Source organism: Oryza sativa, chromosome 7, assembly GCF_034140825.1.
Source record: "Oryza sativa Japonica Group chromosome 7, ASM3414082v1".
Taxonomy (NCBI): domain Eukaryota; kingdom Viridiplantae; phylum Streptophyta; class Magnoliopsida; order Poales; family Poaceae; genus Oryza; species Oryza sativa.
In genome coordinates, this window is record NC_089041.1 from 16,528,755 (window position 1) to 16,552,681 (window position 23,927).

General features: G+C 41.5%; 1 protein-coding gene and 1 pseudogene across 2 annotated transcripts; both read left to right on the plus strand.

The window, feature by feature from the left end:
- The first annotated feature begins 2,622 nt into the window (after positions 1–2,622).
- Positions 2,623–5,297, plus strand: LOC136357424 (ethylene receptor 3-like; annotated as a pseudogene).
- Positions 5,298–11,105: 5,808 nt separating this feature from the next.
- LOC4343172 (ABC transporter B family member 28) lies at positions 11,106–23,166 on the plus strand. 2 transcript variants are annotated; one of them, XR_001547197.3, is made up of 17 exons: positions 11,106–11,518; positions 11,645–11,832; positions 12,506–12,529; positions 13,122–13,223; positions 13,479–13,569; positions 14,340–14,440; positions 14,574–14,624; positions 16,251–16,379; positions 17,397–17,459; positions 17,553–17,796; positions 19,253–19,401; positions 19,480–19,569; positions 19,968–20,102; positions 20,204–20,260; positions 20,704–20,760; positions 21,390–21,493; positions 22,596–23,166. XR_001547197.3 is itself a non-coding variant. In XM_015789460.3 (16 exons), the coding sequence occupies exons 1-16, from the start codon at positions 11,164–11,166 to the stop codon at positions 22,830–22,832; spliced, it is 2,073 nt and encodes a 690-aa protein (XP_015644946.1). In that variant the 5' UTR covers positions 11,106–11,163; the 3' UTR covers positions 22,833–23,166. The 2 variants fall into 2 exon arrangements, 1 of the variants encoding a protein (XP_015644946.1); XM_015789460.3 differs by lacking the exon at positions 21,390–21,493.
- Positions 23,167–23,927: the final 761 nt, after the last annotated feature.

The following is a 23,927-nucleotide window of genomic DNA, read 5'->3' on the forward strand; positions in this document are numbered from 1 at the left end:
GTGGGCCAGATTCATATATTATGTAATAGAGTAGAACTCGGTTGCTATGTTATCTTGTACCTTAAGGCAGGGTATAGAGCCCCGACAGGTACTACCATGTAATAGATTAGAAAACTGATGTCGTTTCTAGCTAGGTTTCTACTTCGTAACCCTGCCCCCCAACCTATATAAGGCAGGCAGGAAGCCCCCTCCAAGGGCACGAACACATAATCACACTTGAGATCGTCAGATCAATACCACAATTGACGGAATATTTCCCCAGACAAGAGTAGGGTATTACTTCTCATCGAGAAGGCCTAAACCTATATAAACCCTTTCTCTCATAACCCATCCACTTTTATATAGCTTGTTCACCACCCCCTTTCAATATTGCTGAAATCTAGTTTCGACAAAATACATAGCAAAATCTTGTGCAAAGCAAGACAGAGAGCATTCAAGTACAAACTGCATGCAGGAGGCCCCTCAACCGCCATGCTTCTTCACAAACCAATAAATGGTTTCTACAACCTCACAGCAGGATGGACACATTTTGCAGCAACCAATAACATACAACTACAGACGATATGTATCTTCCACTTCTACAAAACAGATCGATTGCAGGCAACAATATATCTTCTGTGAAGGTTATTTCGATGCCTTGTGCCATAACCATCCATCTTTGCCATCAAAGTGCAATGCCAGGCTCCACGAGAAGACCACTGCTATACTTATTGCTTTTACCCTTTATGTGCTAAGCTATGTGCGCTGAATTTTCCTGTAAATACTACACCTGAACCACCATGTCTACTTACCTTATCATTTTCCTCTGCAGTTTTCATTGTACTTATGCCAAGTGAACGATGCACCATGTTTCCCACAAACAGCTACCCTCTTATGTTCTGTTTGTGATGTGCTTATTTACTCTTCCTAATTTCAAGTTGCTACTGGAAACAACATCGTCATCTTTTAAACTACCTGTATACAGGCGGTGTGCCAATGACATGCCCCGACATGTAGTGCAGATAACAACAGATATTCTATATGAATGGTTGGCGCACAAATTCGTAGTCATAGGAACCGGCAATGTCCTCGACGAGGTTGATAAGGTGACCTAATTTCTGTAAGAGTAGTCCTCCTTCCATCCTCCTCTCCCAATATATATGTGTATGTGTACACGAAAAATAACCAATATCATCTCTCTAATTATATGGGTCCCCTCCCAATATATATGTGTACACGAAAAATAACCAATATCATCTCTCTAATTATATGGGCCTGACTCGTTAACATACAAACTTCCAATCTATCCCTAATTATATAAGCTTGACCCGTTACAACGCATGAACATGTAACTAGTAAAAATGAAAGTAGGAGGTTTGGTGATAATTGGCTTCGTCATCCTCTGCAGCTGTTTTAGAAGATGGATCAGTCGACAGCAAGGCTCCCAAACCACTAGTAACCGCACATAAAGTGGGGGTACGGTGAGGGTTACTGGTGCTAGGGTTTGACAAAGAAAAAAATTTGACCACAAATTTTAGAAAAAAAAATGAGGAAAAAATCCCCCCAAAAATTCCTAGAAGTAGTGTATGATTTGTAATGATATCCGGTGATAAAATTTTGTGAAAAATACTAAGCTAACTCCATGTGTTGGCTGGACTATAAGGTGGCATTACTTTGAAATCAAGGTTTTGATAGTCGTGGGCATTATTTTGGTAGTATTGGACATTATATTATGGTATTTCTATTGTTGTGTTATGTTTTTTTTATGATTTTCTTTATTTTCAAGTCAAAGACAACGGTTATTGTGCCTTACCACGAGATTACTGTGACCTTACCATGGGATTTAAAATTTTTGAATTCATTTTGAAGATAAAATTCATGTGGTTTTCAGTGGTTACTACGGTAACTGTGTTATTGTGGGGAGGGGGAGGGGGTGACAACCTCCCCACAGACAGTTTGGGAAACCCTGGTCGACAATTGTTACAAAATGGTAAGGGAATAATGAGTGCAAAGGGAGACAATTGATGATCCAATGTTATGCAATGGGGAATGGAAAGTAGGCGGCGCAGCTACACTAGTTGGGCATAAAAGTGGCATGTCCAATTCGCTTAGATTTGCTTTTAGAAAAAAGTACGAATTACCTCCCCCACAAACTATCGTGGTCGACCGAATTACCCCCCCCTGAACCACAAAAGCGGACATTGTTCACCTCCAACTTTGTAAACCGAACAAATAACCCCCCCCCCCGGCTCAATCCGTGGTGGTTTTAATCCTACGTGGTAGTCCAGTCAGCAATTCATTTATAAAAAAAAATAGGTGGGCCCCACCTGTCAGTTTCTCTCTCTGTCTCTTCTATCTCTTTCCCAATCTTTCACTCTCTCTCTCTTCTCCATCAACGGCGGAGGAGGCGAGGCAAGGCGGCAGTGGCAGGCGCGGCTGGGTGGCGACTGGCGGCACGAGGCGGCGACGTCGCCCCCCTCCCCCTCCCGCCAACCGCCTCGCCGCCACGCTCGCCTCCTTAGCCACCACGCTTGCCTCGCCGCTGGAGAGGACAGAGCTCAGGGCGGCTAGAGGAGGGGAGGCGGAGGACGGAGCTCGGGGCGGTAGGAGCACAGGGTGGCGGAGGGAGCTCGGAGGGAGTTCATGGTGGTGCTCCACCTCACCTCGGCCAAGTTCTTGACGACGCTCGTATTCTTCCTCATCGCCTTCACACTACTCACCCTCATCCCGCAGCTCACCCACGAGATCCGCAAGTCGCTCGACCGCCACACCGTGCTCTACACCACTATTGACGGTCGTTATCGACCAATTTCGACCGTCAATACTACCCAATATATGAAGACTAGCTATGCTTGCAATGCATTATTCCATAAATAAAATATTCTATTCCACTATATGCTTGGAAAACTAACCATGCAGGAGAAGCTATCAAAATGGAGGAGAATCGACAGTACAACAATCGATCAATCAAACAGACGCTGTCGAAAATCAGACTTATGGATGGATGGGCCAAGAACTCAGAAATGAGCTATCATTTTGACCCAAAACATTGTGTACCATAAAGTGGGGCCCACATGACAACATCCTGAAGAAGGTTGTGGGCCAGGGGAGCTAGCCAGGGTTCGACCGAACCCCCTAGTTCGGCCGAACCACCAGCTGGCCCAATCCAGCCCATCTTCGGCCAGGCAGTTACTACCAGCATCCTATGACGGTTGGAGCTAATTCTACCTGAAGAAACCGTCATGGACACATGGCAAGAGGAGATGAAATATGCCCTTTGGATGCTTGACCATGCCACTTGTCATGATGAGAGCAAAGATGCTCATAGGATGCTTGGAGCATCTCCACTCTCCCAAGGCACCTCATGGCCTATAAATACCCCTCCTCTCATTCATTCCCTCAAACACCTCAAGAAGAAGATCAAGAGCTCTCTGAAGTATTGTTTAGTAGTTCTAATATTAGTGGAGTAGGAAATAGAATAGTCTTCATAGTCCTCGAGTCTTCAGGAGAATTCGGGTATGGCTCTAGTAGCTTTTCTCTCTTCTTTTGTAAGACTTATTGAATTAATAGAATATTCTTCTTTATACACTTTTGGTAATTTATTCCATTCATATTACTTGAGTGCCGACTTTACTTTATACTTGAATCAATATAGTCGTGTAACTAGCTTTCCAGATAGGTGTATTGGTGTGGGTTTAGTGTCTGATTATTCGGTTGCTCTATGTCGGTTGCAAGGATGTAGAGTAGTATTTAGTAATGTAAGCACGGTGCTTAGATTATTAGATACCATTAATTGGGGTTATATATTGCGGATGAGAGGTGGGCCGCTGATGGTGACAGCTCAGTACGGGTATTCCTCCGTGCTGGTATATAATCCTAAGTTAATTCCCTGGGGAGGGTATTCCTACGTATTTAGCCCCGGTTGTATGGTCATGACGGGCTGTCGTAAGGAACTCGGCAGTGAGGGGTGGCTTCTCGAAACACCAGGAGGACACTGGGTACGGGGTATTGGTTGCATGACTATATAATAGCAAGTATAGATTAAAGATGTATGTATACTAGAAGTACAGGAATGATACTTTTCTTATTCTTTCTCCACTTAGCTTAGACTATATTTTAGTGAGAGTAGTTCTTAGTTCTGTCTTCTGTGTGTCACCCTACCCTTTGAACTGAATTAACCCTTGCATAGACTTTGATGTATATAAGTAATATATAAACTATTAGCATAGTACTCTCTTATCATATCTTCCCTTGGGATAAAATAAATACGATACCTTGCAATACTCTCGGGTGAAATGCTGCAATGGTATATCCGTGCGCTTGTGGATCACGTCTGTAACCATAGTATACCAGGATTATTTCTAGTGCTATTGCTCGGAATTATATTTCCAGTAGTGTCGCTAAGAAATACCAACAACCACCCTCATCGAGCTCTCCAGGGTGCTCGGCCTCACCAACTGCGCCGTCTGGATGCCCGCCGCCGGTGAAATGTGCTTGACGCACAAGCTCCGGAGGGGCGGCAACGACGATGGCGTTGAGGTCGGCGGCGTCGACAACGCGAACATCGTCGAGGTGCGGGGGAGTGATGGCGTCAAGCTGCTCGGGCCAGACTCGGCGCTAGCCTCGGCGAGCGGCGGCAAGGAGCAGGGCTCTGGCGCGGTGGTAGCGATCCAGATGCCGATGCTGAAGGTGGCCGACTTCAAGGGTGGACGCTAGAGGTGATCCAGACGAGCTACGCTGTGCTGGTGCTCGTGCCCCCAAGCGGCAAGAGCTGGGGACAGCACGAGATGGAGATCATCGAGGTGGTCGCTGGCCAGGTCGCCGTCGCACTGTCGCACGCGACTCTGCTGGAGGGGTCGCGGGCGATGCGTGTCCGGCTGGCAGAGCAGAACCGCGAGCTGCTGTAGGCGCAGCGGGACGCGCTCATGGCGAACGAGGCGAGGCAGGCATTACAGGGCGTGATGAGCCAGGGGCTGCGCCGCCCGATCCACTCCATCCTCGGCCTCGTGTCCATGGTGTAGGAGGAGACCCTGGTGCCAGAGCAGAGGCTCGTCATCGACACCATGGCACGCACGGACAACGTTGTCTCCATGCTCATCAACGACATCATGGAGATGTCGGTCGACAACCGCGAGCGCTTGCCGCTCGAGATGCGGCCGTTCCACCTGCACGCCATGATAAGGGACACCGCCTGCGTCGCCAGGTGCCTGATTGGCCGCACCGAGCTAGGGCATGTCACGCTCCGGGTGCACTCCGCCACTGACGATGTGCTGGAGGGTTTGGAGAGGGAGAGAGGGAAAAAAATTGGGGACAGATAGATCATAACTAAGGATAAGACCTTCAAAGATCTAATCTTTTACTGATGTGATGTTGGTACATTAATTCTGCAAGTTGATTAAGCAAGCAACCTATCATGGTTACATCACAACCCATCGATGTAAACCACGCGCTACACACACAAGCAAGAAACAAACGCCTAAAAGAAAACAATGGAACTCTTGGTAGCGTAGGTTCAACTTGAGGGTTCTTCGGGATCTTCACTCCTTGGCACTTGGAGGGGAAACTTTGGAGGCAGGTTCCTTCTTCACAACTAGCTCCACTGCTTCCTTTGCTTTCTTGCCACCTCGTTCAACTATTATGTGTTGAATCCAAGCAAGGGAGGGAGATATGAACACTTTGCAAATAGCATATGGGAAGAAGCAGAAAGGGATTTTGCAAAGTCTTTTACAAAATAAGTCCTTAGGGTTTGTCCGTTTGGCTTATCCTACAGTCGAGATGGCACTGATACCAACTTGTCACGCCCGGAAAATACCTTTCCCGAACACTAGTGTATTAATCCCCGTCCCAAGAGAAGCCGGGGTACACCACAACAAACTTGATACAGAAGACACATCTTTATTAATTATCACGATAATATTTACATTATTACAAAGGCACATTACGCCTGACAACAAAAGAAAAACAACTGCGGACTAGCGGGCCTACGGCTCCATCTTCACAGGCGCTCATCTAGGGTATAAGCTAGGACTCCACCTAAGACTTCTTCTTCAAACAACTTCTCTGAATGGAGGGGGGAAAATTGAGCAAGAATATAACCACCGTACTCAGCAAACCATGCTGAGAAATGAATTATAATGCAAAGGGGAACAAAGAGTTGGCATAATAGGGTTCATTTTTGCGTAAAGCCAAAGTTGCAATATTTTAATGTTTTTAAAGCATAGTTTTAAACTCGGTCCTATATCTAAGCAATATTATCACGGTTGTGAACCCACGCATACCAGCTTTAAACTCAGGTTAACCACCTGTCCAAAGTGTCATGAATTCCATCCATCGCTTAGAAGAAAAACACTAACTTGGGTACATTGCTAGGCTTGCCCATAACTGAGGGCGCGGCTATTCGGATAGTTTTACTCTGATCAGAGGTGTACATCTTTACCCACAAGACACAATACTTGACTTCATGTCAGCCATGAATCATGATACCTCAAAGGTACCCGAAAAGTCAAGATTGTGACAAGACTATCCACCTACCTCAACCCAAAACAGAAGGACCTGCTAAGGTTTCGCCGCCCGCCGGTCCCCGACAAGGTAAAGGTTGCCGGATCCCCCAGGATGAGACAGGCCCCTTCTTGCGCCAGGTCAAAGTCGGCCTCCCCTGGCCCCAGACCTATCATACCAATGGCCTTTGTTTTGAGATGATCTAGACTTCTAGTCAGGCCTTACCAATTAGACTTGTGGTTGCACTGTTATGTTTCGCAACAGAGGCCTGAAGACTGGTCCTTGTAGTGACCGAGGTGCTTCTAACAAAACCATGCACCTCGCGCCCCACCAAAAAAAATAGGTTTAGGGAGTTTTGAATGAGATTCCACCATGTCCAAGCTCAACCAGTCACCTAATCATCATTCTTACATATTTTAGTTGTTACCCACAGTCTAATTTATAGAAAGGGATTCTATGTTAGATCTAAGCATAGATAAGCCCAACCTAGAGCAACTAGTAAGTCCATCATATAGGGAACCATACTAGTCATTTTATCATTTTACTAAGGTTGACAAGAGCATGGGTAGCAATTCAATAACATGGCTATATAACGAGGATCACAGGAATATTAACTATTAAATAAATAATAGTGAACGTTATATAATTTATAAAAGTGATGCATATAGAAGTAAAACAACATAGTTTTTTTTGCAAAAATGGGATTCAATATGTTCAAGGAATATGGTATGACTTGCCTTGCTCGAAGAGAAGGTCTTCTGACAACTTGACCTGCACTTCGGGAACTTCCGAAACGACGACAGCTACACGAAAAAAAAACAGGGCTACAAATCTAAGAAAGAAACGATAACAATACATAACAACATCAAACACCGGTTCCTTAAGTTATAACAAAAATTAAACAATTTGAACGAGTCAATTAGGAGCTCGTATGGCCGAGAAACGACCAACCGAATTTTAAGTGCAATTAAAATGGATATTTCAGAGTTGTTTAATTATTATTATTATACCATTAAATTATGTGCAATGAAATATCGCTCGTAGAAAGAAAGGATCAAGCGACAGGCAGCCGGGACTACCACGTGAGCTGTATATGTGGGCAATCCACACGTCGACCACACGGTGAGGACGAGGATAGGGAAGCGAGGGAAGAGGTTCTCACCACGGGCACGACGCGGCAAGGGAACAACGACGGCGACCAGCGACAACCTTGGCGTGGTGACGACGAACGGAGGAGGGCGACAGAGATGAACGGGTCGACAACAAGGGGATGGCTCCGACGGTCTTCAGGCTTGGCATAGAGGCGGAGGACAACGGGCTTGGCACTGTGGACTTGACGACGATGAAGACGGGCAGCACTTCATCTTGACGGGAACGACGACCGGAGGGAGGCGAGGCGATGGGGCGGCGTTCCAAGAGTCTTCGGGCAGCGAGGAGACGTGGTCGATGATGAAGGTGACGAGATGAAGCCGACAGCAGCGACGGCGCAGTGAGGCAATGCTCCGGCGAGGAGGGAGGGCTACCAGAGAGCAAGGATGAAGGCTACATCACCACTGCTCACCAGCGAGGACGAGTTTCCGGCGGTCTCCAGGAGAAACGGAGGTGAGGCCGGGGAAGAGGAGGCCGCTGCGAAGCCGATGGTGGCGACGCCGGGCTCCGATGAGGACCCGACCGCCGGCGAGGGGCGGCCGGAGTTGCACGACAGCGGCGGCACGGGAAGAAGGCAGCACAGCGGCCAGGGAGAGAGGAGGAGGAGGGCTGCGGTGTGTGGGGAGAGAGGAGGCGGTCAGGGCTCCCTTTTATACGCCGGGGTGGAGGAGGGGGATGGCCGGGAGAGGAGGGGAAAGACCAGGGAGCTCGCTGGCCGGTCATCAATGACGGCCACAAATTTTACTCTTGGTTGATTATCCAAAACAGGGTGTGGACTGTAGATAGACTCCAAGCGAGACAGTGGCCAAACCAACTCCTATGCCTTTTATGCCGCTCTGTGCCAGAAACGGCAATCCACCTACTAGCCCACTGTAGGTTGTCGAAGAGAATTTGGAGTTCAATTGAAGCCTGGCTGCAGTTTGATCTCCACCTCTCTGAATGGACCAACTTCCTCACTGTGCACGACTGGTGGTCCTTCCTACTAAAAATTCCAAGCAGCTCGAGGAAAGCCCAAAAATCCCTTGTCATTCTTGTTTCCTGGGAACTTTGGAAGGAGAGGAACTCTAGAATTTTCAACCACTTGGCAAATACCCCGACCAATATCATTGCAAAGATTAAGGAGGAGGCTAAAATGTAGGTGACAGCGGGGGCGAAATGGTTGACGGAGATACAACTATTGGGAGAATAAAAACACTGCTTTCGGTCGGGGAATGACCTAAACTCCCATAATGTATATATTGTTATGTACTCCCTTCTCTATCAATATATAAGGCAAATTTCTTGCCTTCTTTTCAAAAAAAAATGACGGCAGTTCATCGGAGGGTAAATTCGGCGAATCAAGGCCGAATTAAGAGGGGAGAACGTGGGGGAATTGATGATGAGGAGGAGAGGAACCGATTTTTGGTAGAGGAGAACGAGTGGGGAGGGAGATCAAGAGGGGCCGCGGCGCTTCTGTTCTTTGGCTGGGAGAAGAACAGGCGGCGGTCAGCTGGAGGAGGAAGACGACCGGCTGCTGGGCCAGCTGGGCCGCAGGGGGAAGAGGAATGGACTTTGTCCGAGGGAGAGGAAGGAGAGTTGGGCCGAGCAAGGGAGGGGAGGAGATGGGCCACGGAGAAGGAAAAAGGCCCAGGAGGGAGGGAGAGGAGGATTTGGGGCCGAAAATGGCCCAAAGAGAAGAAGAGAATTATTTTTAGCTTTTCATTTTTAATTAACTCTTAACTTGGTTTTTGTTGCATTTAAATTATTTTTTGTGCTCTGAAAATTCAAGTAAAAAATTGAGGGACCAATTTAGAGCATGGAGGATTTAAAAAAAAATACTCCAAGCCATATTCAGATTTTTGTTGTATGCATTTTAATGTTTGCCTATTTAACTTCGAATTTTAATTAATTTTATTATTCCTTTTAGAGAATGATTTTTAATTTAGGATGGATTTATCAGGGCGTGACAAATTCACCCCCTACAAGAATCTCGCCCTTGAGATTCGAAGGGTTAGAAAGAAGGTGGGTTCGGAAAGTCTTTGATTTGCCTTCTCATTCTTTGAACAGCTTCCACTTTTATCTTGAATGATCTAACCAGATCCTTCAATAGTGAATCATGTAATCTTTCAATAATAAATCATGCGTTCCTTTTCCGTTCTATGTTTCTCTAGTACTCGTGTCGATTTTTGTCATAGTCAATAGCTTGGTTTCACCCTGATTCTTCCATTTTTAGCTTTTATCTGAGTTGCGAGCACTTGGAGGTGTTGCTTCAATTCTGAGTCTGAGATCTACAACATTTGTATATGTCTTTGATTTGGACAGGGGAGGAGGAGATGAATTAGGGTTAAGGGGTCTGCACGAATCTTAAAGCATATCTAATGGTCCAAAATTTAAAAGATAGGAGGTAGAATTTTTTGTAAACAAATATGTAGATAGTTTCTTTTTAGTATGGCCCAGCCCATATGTTCCAATGAGAGATGTTGGCAACGCATCTGCGCGGAATAGGCTTTCTCACTTAAAAGTGATAGGAGTCAGTACAAGTAGGATAGAGAGTATTGTATGCCCTGGATTTTGCGCACGAGCTACGGTTTGCATCATGTTCAAGTTCACATATGGTGAACACAATTTACTCTACAAATAAATTATGATAAAAATCTGAGAAATGACATTGACAAGCGTCCCAATCCATGAAATGCCATCGACAAACCCAACTTCCTAGAAATACCATCGTACAAGCGCTTGTGTCCCAGAAATACCGTCGCTGTTAAGTTTCCATTAGTAGACCTCCGTTAAGTGTTATAAAATATCATTTTACCCCTACAAATTGTTGAAAGATGATTACAACTTTTACTCTTTCTGACAATGTACAATAATTTAGTTTAAAGAGCAAACTACAAATTAGTATAAGCTAATGGAAAGAGTAAAAGTTTTAGTCAACTTTTAACAATTCATATGGGTAAAATGATCTTTTTATAGCACTTAACGGAGGGATGCTAACGGAAACTTAATGGCGATGTCATTTCTAGAATAAAAACGCTTGTACGATTGCATTTCTAGGAAGTTGGGGATAACATTTCTGAATTGGAGCGCTTGTCAATGATATTTCTTGGATTTTCTCATAAATTATTTAAAAAACTTCACATACAAAATATAAATTACTTTTGGTTACACTGTTATTTTTATGAAATTTGCCACTGGACCCACCTATCAAGGCTCACATGTTATATACAGCGAGTGACAAATTCTTAATTGCCACATTTTAAAAGTGGCAAATAGTTAAATGTCGCTATTTTTATACGGCAATCAGTTTTTAAAACCGAAGCGGCTGACAAGGTGTACAATATTTCTTTCTTTTATAAAACTGGCTAATGGAAGTTCACTTTTGTTTAATTTAATGAAAAAACAGAATTACTTTAAGAAAAAGGAGATTCGGTGTTCGAGCCTCAGTGGCTGAACTGAACTGAACTTACAAAAACTGACCGTTATCTCTTCTCCGCCTCACCTTTCCCCCCTCTCTCTCTCCCACGCACTCTCGCCTTCTCCACACAAAGCTCGCAAATGGCGATCTCCACCTGGAGCACGCGCCTCCTCCTCTCCCCCTCCGCCTCCGCCTCGAGCCATAGACCTAACCCTACCCGCCGCCTCGCCTTCCCCTCCCCCATCTCCGGCCCCGGCCGCCAGGCTCCCCGCGCCTACATCTCCGCGCCGGCGTCCGGCCCCGACGCCTACCCGTCCCCGGCCCTCGACGCCGCGGCGGCGGCGGCGGACGTCGCCGCGGCCATCGCCTCCTCGGACGCCGTCACGTGGGCGGGGGTCTGGGCCCTCCTGTCGCCGCACAGGGCCCGCATCGCGGTCTCCCTCGCGGCGCTCCTCGCGTGCACCACCTGCACCCTCTCCATGCCGCTCTTCTCAGGTTGGTTAGGTTGGGGTGGTTGGTTCAGGGCACACACACGCCTCTTGCGCGCTGATGCTGGTTTGGTTGTGAGATGTGTGATGTGATGTGATGTGATGTGGGCGTGTGGCTTGGTTTGGATGGCAGGGAGGTTCTTCGAGACGCTGATAGGAAGGGGCTCCGAACCCCTGTGGAGGCTGCTGTCCAAAATCGCCGTGCTGTATACGCTGGAGCCCATATTTACAATCGTATTCGTGATCAACATGACCGTGATCTGGGAGAAGGTGATGGCGAGGCTCCGGAGCCAAATATTTCGCAGGATTCTAATCCAGAAGGTAATTTTGCTTTAGCTCATTAGCTGTGTAACGGTTGCATTGCACCTACAAGTATTTACAGTAGCAATTACAATTGCCAGACTTGGGGTAAAAAGATGTTGGGTTATTCCATATGATCGCCTAAGTTCTGTTTGCTCATTGGGTATGCAGCTGCTTCAATCATGTCCAAATAACTAATTTTAGGCATGGTTGCGCTTACACACGAGTCCTTTGCTACTACTGTATCATTTGTATGATGAATAAGTTAAAAGCTGCTAAGTGGGTAGCAACTTAGTTCATATGCTTGTTTTTGGATTGTTTACAAATTATGCCCACATTAGTTTTAATACCATTATGAAATTATTCATCCCATTCTATTACCAGGTTGCATCAACACTTAGTAGGTTTTACTAGGGTGAAGTTGTTCGTTGAGGTCTCCTATGCTTTGCACATTGTACATTAATGAAATATGAAGGACTAGGGACATACTGTGTGGAGTTAACGTAGGTAGTACTAATGCATCGTGAAAATATATTTTTTTATTGTGCATGATTGTGTAGCCTTGAGGGGCGATAATGCACTGCTTCTTCATCTTAGCAATTTGGCATTCACCAACATGGTTATATCAGTTTTCATTAGTCATTTCATAGTTTATGTTGATAATGAATGATTTATTCTGTTTGGTTGTTTGCAGATGGTATTCTTTGATCGTCACAAGGTACCGACTACCAGCATACCACATTCATATTAAATTGTCACAATTAGTTAGAGAAAGATAACTTCATTTGTAAGATATTGTTCCTACTAAATTGAAAATCTTTGTATTTTTATGTTCAGTGTCTGTATTCAAGTTTTCAAATCATCCAACACGGATTTTGCTTTGTGAAAAATATAGTTGAGCAATGTAGATAGGTAGCTTGGTAAGCCACTTTTTCCTTCTTCCATTATGGAAGGCATGTAATTAATGTTGGGTTAGGGTTATGCAAAAAAAAAATGTTGGGTTAGGGTGTGTGGATAGTGATAACAGTGAAAGATTTACTTCTAGGTTAAAAAATAACTAGATCTAATTCAATTTACCAAGAAAAATGGTGGCTATGATCAGTGTATTATGCATTATCTGAATTAGTAAAGCAGTCATTGTTTAGCTTGGTCTGTTATACAAGTTATAGAGAATTTTCTTTCATACCAAAGTACATTTTTTCTGAAAATTATGCAAATGAAAGGATACACTGCTGATTATTCCTTGCGTGTGTTCTATGTTGCTTCAAAAATTTTACGAATAAAAGAACCTTACTATCATTTGATGGCAGGTTGGCGAGTTGACTGGTTTGTTGACATCTGATTTGGGTACTTTGAAGAGTGTCGTAAGTGACAACATATCAAGGGATCGTGGGCTAAGGGCACTCTCTGAGGCAAGAAACTTTACACTATGAGAATGTAAGCTTGATACTGCTAATGGCCTAGAATTTGCGCTATACAATCACTGAATCACATATTCTCTCTGTGCTATTAGCAATGCTTTCAAAAATACTGACATCTCGAAGCATTATTGACCAGTTAGTCCATTTATATCATATACTTGATTATTTGGAAATCATGCCATTACCTGTAAGGTCAATTATCTCAGCATCTTCTAAAGCAGTTTTTCCTCTTTTCTTTTTCTCCAGATCACCGGTACACTTTGTATACTTTTCACATTATCCACTGAGCTAGCTCCTGTACTAGGACTCCTAATGGTCTCTGTCTCCGTGCTAGTTGGTAATTATCCAAATGATGACTGATGCCATTTACTATTCATTATTCTCTATATCACATGTCTTTAAGCGTAGAATGACTTTCAATCTTTCATCATCCTGAGGTCCATCATATGTTCTAGAAACAAGCTGATTTGTGGTAAATATCACACATTAGTTTTGTCAGGTCCTTACCGTGGAAGCTGGTCCCTCATGTCTTATACGTTTCTAGTTAGCTGTTGATAATGAATTGGGCCTAAATTTAATCACCACACTTGATTTTTTATTTCTCTGTGAAATATATGGGTGCTATGCTGAACCATCCCTGGTATTTTGCTAATGCAAAATAGAAGTCCTATTTAGGAATTTGCATGAGTGGAATGATATTGAATTATTGATTTGGGAGCTTTTGATGCAAATGTCCATAATGTTATTTTTTAGTTTGAAGTAATTGATTAGACATATTTGAGATGATACAGAACTTTGCAAATAAGAAATAATACCTTTTTTACTGGCTCGTAAAGTTTCACCTTTTGCTCTGCTTTTATTTCTTTCTTAGATCATTGCCGCGGATATTTCCTTCATGTTATTCTTGAACTTATATATGTTCGATGTTGTTTGATTATAGTATTTTACAATTTCATTGAGTGATTTGTCTTCCAAATATATTTTTGTCTTGAAGGATTAACATAGTGTGGCCTTCTAAAAAGATATTATTTACTGAAGTAGTGTTGGCAGTTGTATGTCAATTTTCAAAAGCATTTATGATCTGACAAGCTATTTTTATTAAATCAGCTCTTTTCAAGAGGTCAACTGTTCCCACATTTAAATCTTATGGAATTGTCCAAGCACGTATATCAGACACTGCATCAGAAACATTTTCAGCTATTCGTACTGTGAGTATTTTTTCGTCAGAATTGTATACTTCCTTGTAATACTTGCATTAATAGATTTTATCTCTTTATTCTGTTAAATACCAGTCCACATACTTGGGGGTTATCCTTATTTTAGTCAAAAATACATTTGCAGGTTAGGTCATTTGGGGGTGAAAAACGACAAATTTCTATGTTTGACAATTTGGTAAGTCTTATGGCCTTTCACCTATGCACTTCTCGGGCCATCCATTAGAATATTACTCTCATTGTTCATTTCTCTATTACGTAGAAGGAAATGTGTCATTCTACCAATCGTTATTTATATTAACTGGAGATTTGTAAAACTCCACATTAATCCTAGGAGGTAAAACGATGATAAATCCCCACTATGTAAAATAAAAGGGTAGATATGCCCACATTAATTGGAAAAAGAGAGAGAGAGAACATCATATCCATCCAAGTTATTGCACAGACATCATGAAGCGTTAATTTGACTTATGTGTTATTGTAGTATTGTACTGGTCCCCATATAATGTGTTGAAAAATGTCCAAGTCTTTATCTGATTTGGATTTGGCAGATTCTGGAATGAAGGCCACATGTCTAACATACACTAATAGAAAAGCATTTGTAAAGTAGCTAACTATGTTATTTTCTTTCCTACAATTTAGTCTACTATATATGTTATAGACACAATACAAGAAAGGGTTACACATTTGTTCTTGAGGGCTAAATTTTTTTATATCAATTGGTGGAAAAGAGAGATTTACATCGTCTTTTGTTGTGAGCCCAAATTATAACTATGCATATTTCATGTTAGATTAATAATAATGAATTCCATGTTTTGCTCAGCTAATAATACTAACCTATACCAAAAAGTCAAATAGTTTACAACAAAATCAGACTACTTTATGTATTTGAGTAGAGTTATGATGGGTGGCTCTAAATTCTCTAAACCTGTTTGGTTTGCTCTCCATGCATAGTCACATATCCACAAGCTTGATAATAGTTTCTTTTTATGTTTTTTCAACATATTTTCTTCAAATTTTTAAACAAACTCTTCAAATACCTCTTATTAAAAATAAATCTTTTGGCAGCTTTGCTAGCAAATGTTTACATGCTATGAACCATGGTGTGGCAACAGTGACTTGCCACACCAACGTAAGTGCTGTGCCCAAATCCTTGCCAAGCCATTGTTTTTTAATCCTTGGCATTTTATGTGGCCATAAGGTTCAGTCTGGAAATAAGTTTCAAGAGGGTTTTGACAATTACATTCAAAAAAAGTACAAAAAGTAATAAAAATTTGATGATACTTATCAGTCATGACCTGCACTTACTACACCCATGAATCGATGCACAAGCTGTAGTGCCGCACCACGATCCAGTAAGGCATGATGTGGCATAACTTGGCATGGTTGCTAAGTGCTTGCTAGCTGTGTTGTCTGACCATGGTAATGCGTGCCGCTGCCAATTTGTGCTTACTATAAAAGGATCTTGAAACTGTAGATTTAATGCCATAAAAATTTAATGCATCTTGTCTATCAAATCCTGTTAGACAAGATAAGGTAAAACAACTATATTACAAAGGTTCATGCCTTTGTGGATGTGATCTTACCCTGTGAGAGCTTATATATATAATTGTATGAACCCATGCTCTAAAATGGTGGTAAGTAGTAACCAAACTTTCACCCCACCTCTTAACACTTAAAGCTATGTTAATCATTTGAGTTTTGTAAAAAAGTGGGAGCATTATATTTTGAAGGAAAAGAAGGTAATATTTGTAGCTTCTACATTGCCTTCGATATCTTGTTAATTCAAGTTTTTGTTTGGCAGGCACTTGCTTTCCAGAATAGTGGCACAAAACTAGGCGTGCTGAAATCTGCCAACGAGTCATTGACTCGGGTGGTAGTCTATGTTTCCCTAATGGCACTTTATGTTCTTGGTGGAAGCAAGGTTAATGCGGTAAGCCTCTGAATTGCTTGGAGTGTGATATTTACGTGTAACCTCATTTTCTAAAGCTGCAACACATTTCATGTAGTTTGGTTCTGCCATAGAATAAGTTCCATGTTATCCTGTAAAACATCCTGATAGTTTTTACAAGTACAAAACCGGGGGGGGGGGGGGGGGGGGGTGGGCTAGATTTCTGGTGGTTTTTCTGAATAGTAAAGCTATTCTATAAAGCATAATGGCCGTGTGAAGTGTCCTGAAGTATTTCCTTGTACAATGTAGAATGATCTACACTTTGATAGATGTCCCATCCCACCATACATGGAAATCTTAAAAGATGCATGAACAGTTCTTTAGATGTACAAGTGTGACTCATACAACAGCACTGAACCCCTGGACAATGGCTATCCAATGCTGAAATTTGCATAGATATTTTGTTGCTTCTGGGTTCTGGCCAATTCCATGGAACTTAGGTGCCCTCTAGTTTCTCCCTATGCGCAACACTAGGTCAGCTGCAGCCCGGAAGCCCTTTACCATGTGAATTTGTGCTATATGTATTGAATAAAATATTGTTAACACTTCTGGCAGCAAACATAACCACAGCTGTAGGATTAAGGACCTGCCTAAAGCTTCTCTTCCTTTTTGCCCGTAACTTTTGTTTAAGAAAATAATAAAACCACTTCAGCTTTTAGATCTAGCATGTGTTATACAAGAATTACCCTCAATTTGTACCATTGATATTCAGTATCTACAAGTAAACTAATTCACATCAGATACATCATCCAAATATTTCAGTATCAATACTAAAAATTGATTCTCTTGTATGCGCCGGTGCTCTCGAGTTGAATATCTATAGAAGTTCTCATTTTATTTAGGACCTCAATTTTAACTGTTGGAAACACATTTTATGCCTATCAAAAGACCACATGCATGCAACCATGTCAATTTTACTAACCTGTATGGTCATTTAGATATTTAATAATCATTTGTCTTGTCATTGAAATCTGAAAATATGATACACATGTATTTCAGGGAAAATTGTCTGTTGGAACCATGGCATCTTTTATTGGTTACACATTCACACTGACATTCGCTGTAAGTATCAGATTTTACTTATTGCATGACTTTTTGTAGCTTGATGTGTTTATTGTATTTTGGTCATCTTACTTGTCAGAACATGCATTTTAGGTTCAAGGAGCTGTTAATACTCTTGGTGATCTACGTGGGACATTTGCTTCTGTAGAAAGAATAAATTCTATTCTATCAGCAGAGGACATTGATGATTCACTTGCATATGGTTTAGCCAAAGAACTAGAAGATTCAAATGGTGCAGTGCACGAAAATGGCACTGCTAACAAACATTACATGTCAGCACTAAAATCATCAAGCAGCTGTAGTAATCTTGCCTGGTCTGGTGACATTCACCTAGAAGGTCTGCTCGCCACTATTCATATTTGTTTTATACATGCAGTTCTTTTTCCATTTCAAAATATTTTTATGCATATGCATATTTCTTTCATACTATAATCTTCTATACAATAATTTTTCTTAAGTAATTTGTCTCTAGTTCCACTAGGCAAGATGAAGAAGTTCAGAACTGGGATGCCAAAAAGAGCCAATTTGCATCTCACATAATAGGTTAATTTCCTTTTGTATCATAAAAACTACTAGATTAAGACAACAAAGGGGACACTCTCCTCTTCAAATGTTGCTGGAGTCATATCACTTGCTTGCCTAAACTACATTTGTTTTAGCTTATGTAGCATTTACATGGATAAGTTTATGTCGATGTGGCATCCATGTAGACAAATAACTCAGCAAAGCTCAATGATATAAAATAGCTCTGGCTGTCAGCTATCTCAGCCAAAACTCATGGGGCTTTACTTTGGTACTGCCTACACCCAGTTAGCTCTGCACTTGAAAAGCCAAATCAGCCACTGAACTCTTTTGTGTCAGTTGCCCCTGTTTGATTTTTCTATTCATGAAGCTTTCATCTTCCTTGAATATTGATTCATGCAAATGCGTAGCGCCATGACAGAGCAACCAGAGTAGGCAGGTCTAGTCTGTGAGCCTCAAGACAACTCCACTCATGTACATGTCACAGGGGCAGGGTAGTATGGGGTTGTGGTGGCTGGTAGTTTTGAGCTATAGAGCATAAGGCAAGGACATCAAGCAGTCGCACTGAAGCTCTAATGTTTGTGCAGAAGGGGCACAAAGTAGGTAGCCTTGCTATGTCCAATGAGAACTAGCTAGTATTTCTGAATTGTAAACGTCCAGGCAACAGGTTGTTTAGCGTGGAAACAAGCTCCTCCAGTGCCTAATATCTAAGTAAGAAGAAAACTCCATGAAAAGCAAGAACGAAAACAAATTGAGCTGTATGAAGCATAAAAGTCCACATCTTTATTATCAAAGACAGAAATTTGTCAACACCTTCATGTGGTGTAGCTCAAAGTTGCTGAAGCCAAGCAATTTTGCAAATGATGGCTCGAGACATGCACTGTACCAGGATGAGGCAACAAGTGAGGTGTAGATAGAAAAGAGGGATGTATATCAGTGTGGAGATTATTATGTCTTAAGATATAATTTCATCTTTGAATGTATCGGTACTTTTTTTGTGTCCATTTTCCTTGTGTTTTGCCTTTTTTGTGTGAAAGCCTAACATAAGAGGTGTTTCCAAGAGACACTTAAATGAATAATGAAGTGCACACTTATGAACATTGGCCTTTTTGTGTAAATCTCTAACTTATATAGATGTTTCCAAGATGTACTTCAATGAATAATAAAGTGTGTAGTTATGAACTCTATTTACTAAAAAAACAGAAAATATGATTAACTAGATTATTCTTGGACCATTGGCATGCAACTGATGCTCATCTATATTTTGGCAGGTGTCCACTTTTCTTACCCACTGAGATCTGATGTGGAGATCTTAAATGGGCTTGATCTTACAATTGAGTGTGGAAAAATTACAGCACTTGTTGGACCTAGTGGTGCTGGAAAAAGCACAGTGGTGCAACTTCTTGCACGGTACTATGAGGTACTTCTGTGTATCCACATTAATGTTACAATGTTTCATAATTAGATCAACATCTCAGTTTTTATTCATTTCCCGCAGCCAACTCATGGTCGCATCACTGTGGCTGGGGAAGACATCCGTGTATTTGATAAAAGAGAATGGTCTCGAGTTGTATCCTTAGTGAATCAGGTATAGTGGTACATTATCTGTCTTTTTATACCACGTATCATCCTCCTGTCCTACATATTAATTGAGGTACACAAGTTTTAGTTTCTCTGGTAAAGTAGCATTTGGAATAGTATTTTGTTCTGGTGATATTCATTATGTGGTTGTAAGTTCATGTGAGAAGGGGGAACACAATATATTGTACCCAGTCTTTTGGTTTGCCATTAATTATTCTGATTAGGTATAGAGAACAGCTCTGTTAGTGGGATGTGTGGGACTGTCATCTCTAGCATATAGGTTTCAGTCCTTTTATTTAGAACTTGGGTGCTTGATCTTTTATTCATTTTGATGCAAAATTTATCATGGAATGAAAGATGATTCCACTTTTCTTTAATTATATTATTTTGGTATGAAAATTTCAGGACCCTGTCCTATTCTCAGTTTCTGTCGGAGAAAACATCGCTTATGGTCTTCCGGATGATGTTGTTTCCAAGGATGAGATAATAAAGGCCGCTAAAGCTGCCAATGCTCATGAATTCATTGTCTCTCTTCCACAGGTTGAAACAATATTTGTCATACATTTTAGTTGTAGTTCCTGGTGTCCAAATGATATGAGATATGACAGTAGTTTGATTCTCATAATTTGTTTGGGATTTAGGGCTATGACACACTTGTTGGTGAACGTGGCAGCCTCCTAAGTGGGGGACAGAGACAGGTAATTTGCTACTCCCTCCAATTGGACACATTGGTATAGGAACAAGATCTGTTGTACTTTCTAAACTTGGCTATCAATATCTTGGACTGGACCGTTGAAAGTGATACATGTGGATTGTTCTGAAAATCTCTTTTATAATACTGTAAATTTATTACTCTATGTAGATATATAACAGTGGAAGTTTGTAGTTTTCTTGGGCACTATGTCAGTGTCCCAAATATCACTCACTTTGTGACTTGAGGATACCTTAACATGTAAACACTCTCTTTGACCATATATGTTCACTTGGGGTCCATATGCTCAAGGTTTCAAAATATTGTCCCTGGGTATATGTTAAAATATATAAACTCACAATACAAAAACAGTATTGTTGGATTTGTTTTAGAAAATACATTCATTGTTTGTTATCATTACTACTTTACAATTATTTTGTTGTTTTGCAGAGAATTGCTATTGCTCGTGCTCTTCTGAAAAACTCTCCTATTCTAATACTTGATGAGGTATGTCCTACAAAAAGTTCGCAATTTTGTTGTTAGTTACTATTCAACGTGTCTTATATCATACCTACTTTTTACTGTGATGTCTTATACCCTACATAGCTATACAACATTTTATCTTGATAGGAGGCAAGCTTTAATTTTTGTGTAGTACCATTGACAGGCCTTGCAAAATGGGAACCCAGGCATAGCACATTTGGGCACGGCCTAATTAACCCACTTAATTAAGGCCATGTTTGATTCAGCTTAGGATTATTATAATCTAAATTATTAGTAGTAAGCTGAAACAAACAAGTAGATTTTTATGATAGATTATTATAATCTGTAAACCAGATTACTATAATTTAGTAATCTCCTTTGAAGGAGCTTTTTCCAGATTATTGGGTGGCTAAAGACCCACTACCCTCAGATGCCTTCAATAATCCAGAGAAACAAACAACTCGCAATTTATTTTATATTAGCTTATTATAATCCAGCTTAGAGTAATCTGATTTAATAATCTAGATTACAATAATCTTAAGCTGAAACAAATAGGACCTAAGTGCATTCTTTTTACCGTGATGTCTTATACCCTACATAATTATAGAGCATTTTATCTCAATAGGAGGCAAACCTTAATTTTTTTTGTATAGTGCCATTGACAGGCCTTTCGAAATGGGAACTCAGGCATAGCACATTTGGCCACGGTCTGATTCACGCGCTTAATTAAGTGGGCCAAGTCGCGCTAGCCACCAAGGTCATCCTTCGGCGAAGGCACAGTACAATGAAGTTCATGGGCTTTGTCATGCTCGCACAGCCACTGTTATATGCTCTATTGGAGTAGCCAATTCTGCTTGTCTGGACTAAAAAAATAGAACATACAAAAACACCTTGAAAATTATATGAAATCACAAAATAAATGTTTTGAGCTTATAAAATGCTGCGGCTCACGTTACACTAGTCTAGTTGGGCAAGGTTGTAGTGCAACCACAACTGATTAATCGGAATATCCTCATTAGGCTATGGACTATTCTTTCTTCCGCTGGTCCAACAGTAGCACACGGTGCACACCCTTGACCAGTCTGGCTAGCGGTCGCCCATTAGGTCATTTCTGGGCCCTGGCCATTGAAGTATAATCATGGGATGCCATCAGTGCCTTCAATGGTTTGCCTTCAACTGATGTTCAGCAAGTTTGGTTATTTTTGTTTAGCCAAGCAAATCAATGGTAAGTTGCATCAAACATACCAAAGAAATTAACAAAAACTGCCCTTTTGAGATTAATGATTAATTTGGTGTTGACTACTTAGTCACCCAGACCACAACTCATGCTAAAATGTATATCACCTTGCATTAAAATAAAAAAATATACTTACAGGAACAGTTAATGCCTGCAATGCTTCATCTGCGGCAAATTTCTTAGGTTTGGTTATATGTTTGTGTCTAGGGAAACTCAGAGAACATTCAAAACATGTGTTAGGGCCAAGATTCAGGTAAGCTGCTGGTCAATTTAAGCTGGCATCAAGTTTCAAGTTCAAAATTATTCTTGGGCTGAGGCCCTTGCTACCTGCGAGCCTCTAGTTTTAGTTTTGGACATGAAACTATGGGTTAATGTGACTGTGTGTTTGTAGTTGTACTAGAACAGTGGGGACGGAGACAAACTGACCAATATTGATGAACTTTGTTTTTGTGCATCCCAATATTTTTAAATTCAGAAGCTAATGGCATGCATTATTGTGTTGTTTTTGTCCAATGTTTTTGGATAGGTCTAATTGCATGTTATGCATTAGCTTTTTATCCCTCGTTTTTGGTCTGTCAGTGTTCATTTTGTACTCATTGAAGGAACTTGCGATGTTTTACAGGCTACCAGTGCACTTGATACGACCAGTGAACGGCTTGTACAGGAAGCTCTCAATCACTTGATGAAGGGAAGGACTTCTCTGGTGATCGCGCACAGATTGAGCACCGTGCAAAATGCGCATCAAATCGCTGTCTGCTCAGATGGCAAGATAGCAGAACTTGGGACTCATGCTGAACTGGTTGCTAGCGGTGGCCGATATGCGTCACTTGTTGGTACACAGAGGCTCGCATTTGAGTAAGCAACTTCAGAAAATTTCTGTTTCCCGAAAGACGTTGCCGACGAGCTCTCTCGACCATATTTTACATCATCTGACATAATATACGGTGATAGGTTTACGAAACACATGTACATGAATTACGAAAACCACATGTATCAAAGTTTACACTCAAAACACCGAAGGTCTCAATAGGCTGTGCTCACAAAATCAATGTTGTGTTCTGGAACCGCAGTTTCCCCTATTGTCCTGGGATGGCCAGCAATATTTTGTTTACGTTGTATTTACCTGATCTGTTACAGAAGATCCAAAAGAAATAACACCTCTTTTCCTTTTGGAAAGGAATAACCGTTATTTCCGTCGGATTTCCCGTGAAGTTATCATGAGTACAGAGGTTAGATAATAATGCAAGACCAATAATACAATTGCTGGTGAACTATGATGATGTTCAGATTCATTGTAGTAGAATATATCGTCACATTCGGTACGAGATTGGTTTATTTACTGACGGAGGGAGTGGTCATTTGAGTTGTTCTGTGTAGTAAAGAATAGACTACATTATGTAACTGTTGTATTGTCACTATACTTCCCTTTGACCACCTCCGTGTCAAGCAAGCAGTATCATGGCCATACCCAAAGGAAACGATGTAACAGTTCTATTGTCTCATTGTCAGACTTGCTTCCATTGGGCGAGAATCTGTATGGCACAAAACAGATCTGACTAATTTAATCACGCTCAAATGATTTAGACTTATCCAAACAGTGCGTGCGCACTATTTAATCTAATCGCGCGGCCAGTCTAGTGAGATTCAAGCACTGTTTCGTGCGAGCCGGACAAAAACACATTGATTGAACGTGCCGCACGCTACAGCTTTAAACTACGAGAGCATCCACAATGTAACGATTTGGTAGTAAGCATTAAATGTTCCTCTATTATCTAATATAGTAACTATTCTAAAACTAGTAAATAAATACTATTGGGTAATAATAGACTTGCTATGGACGATAGTGAAATAAACAAAGCTATTTTCATAATTGAGAGAGAGAAAAGACCGAGGCTTGGAAGCATCTACCTCTCCTTCCAAAAAAGAAATCCAATCCTTGCTATGAACATGAACA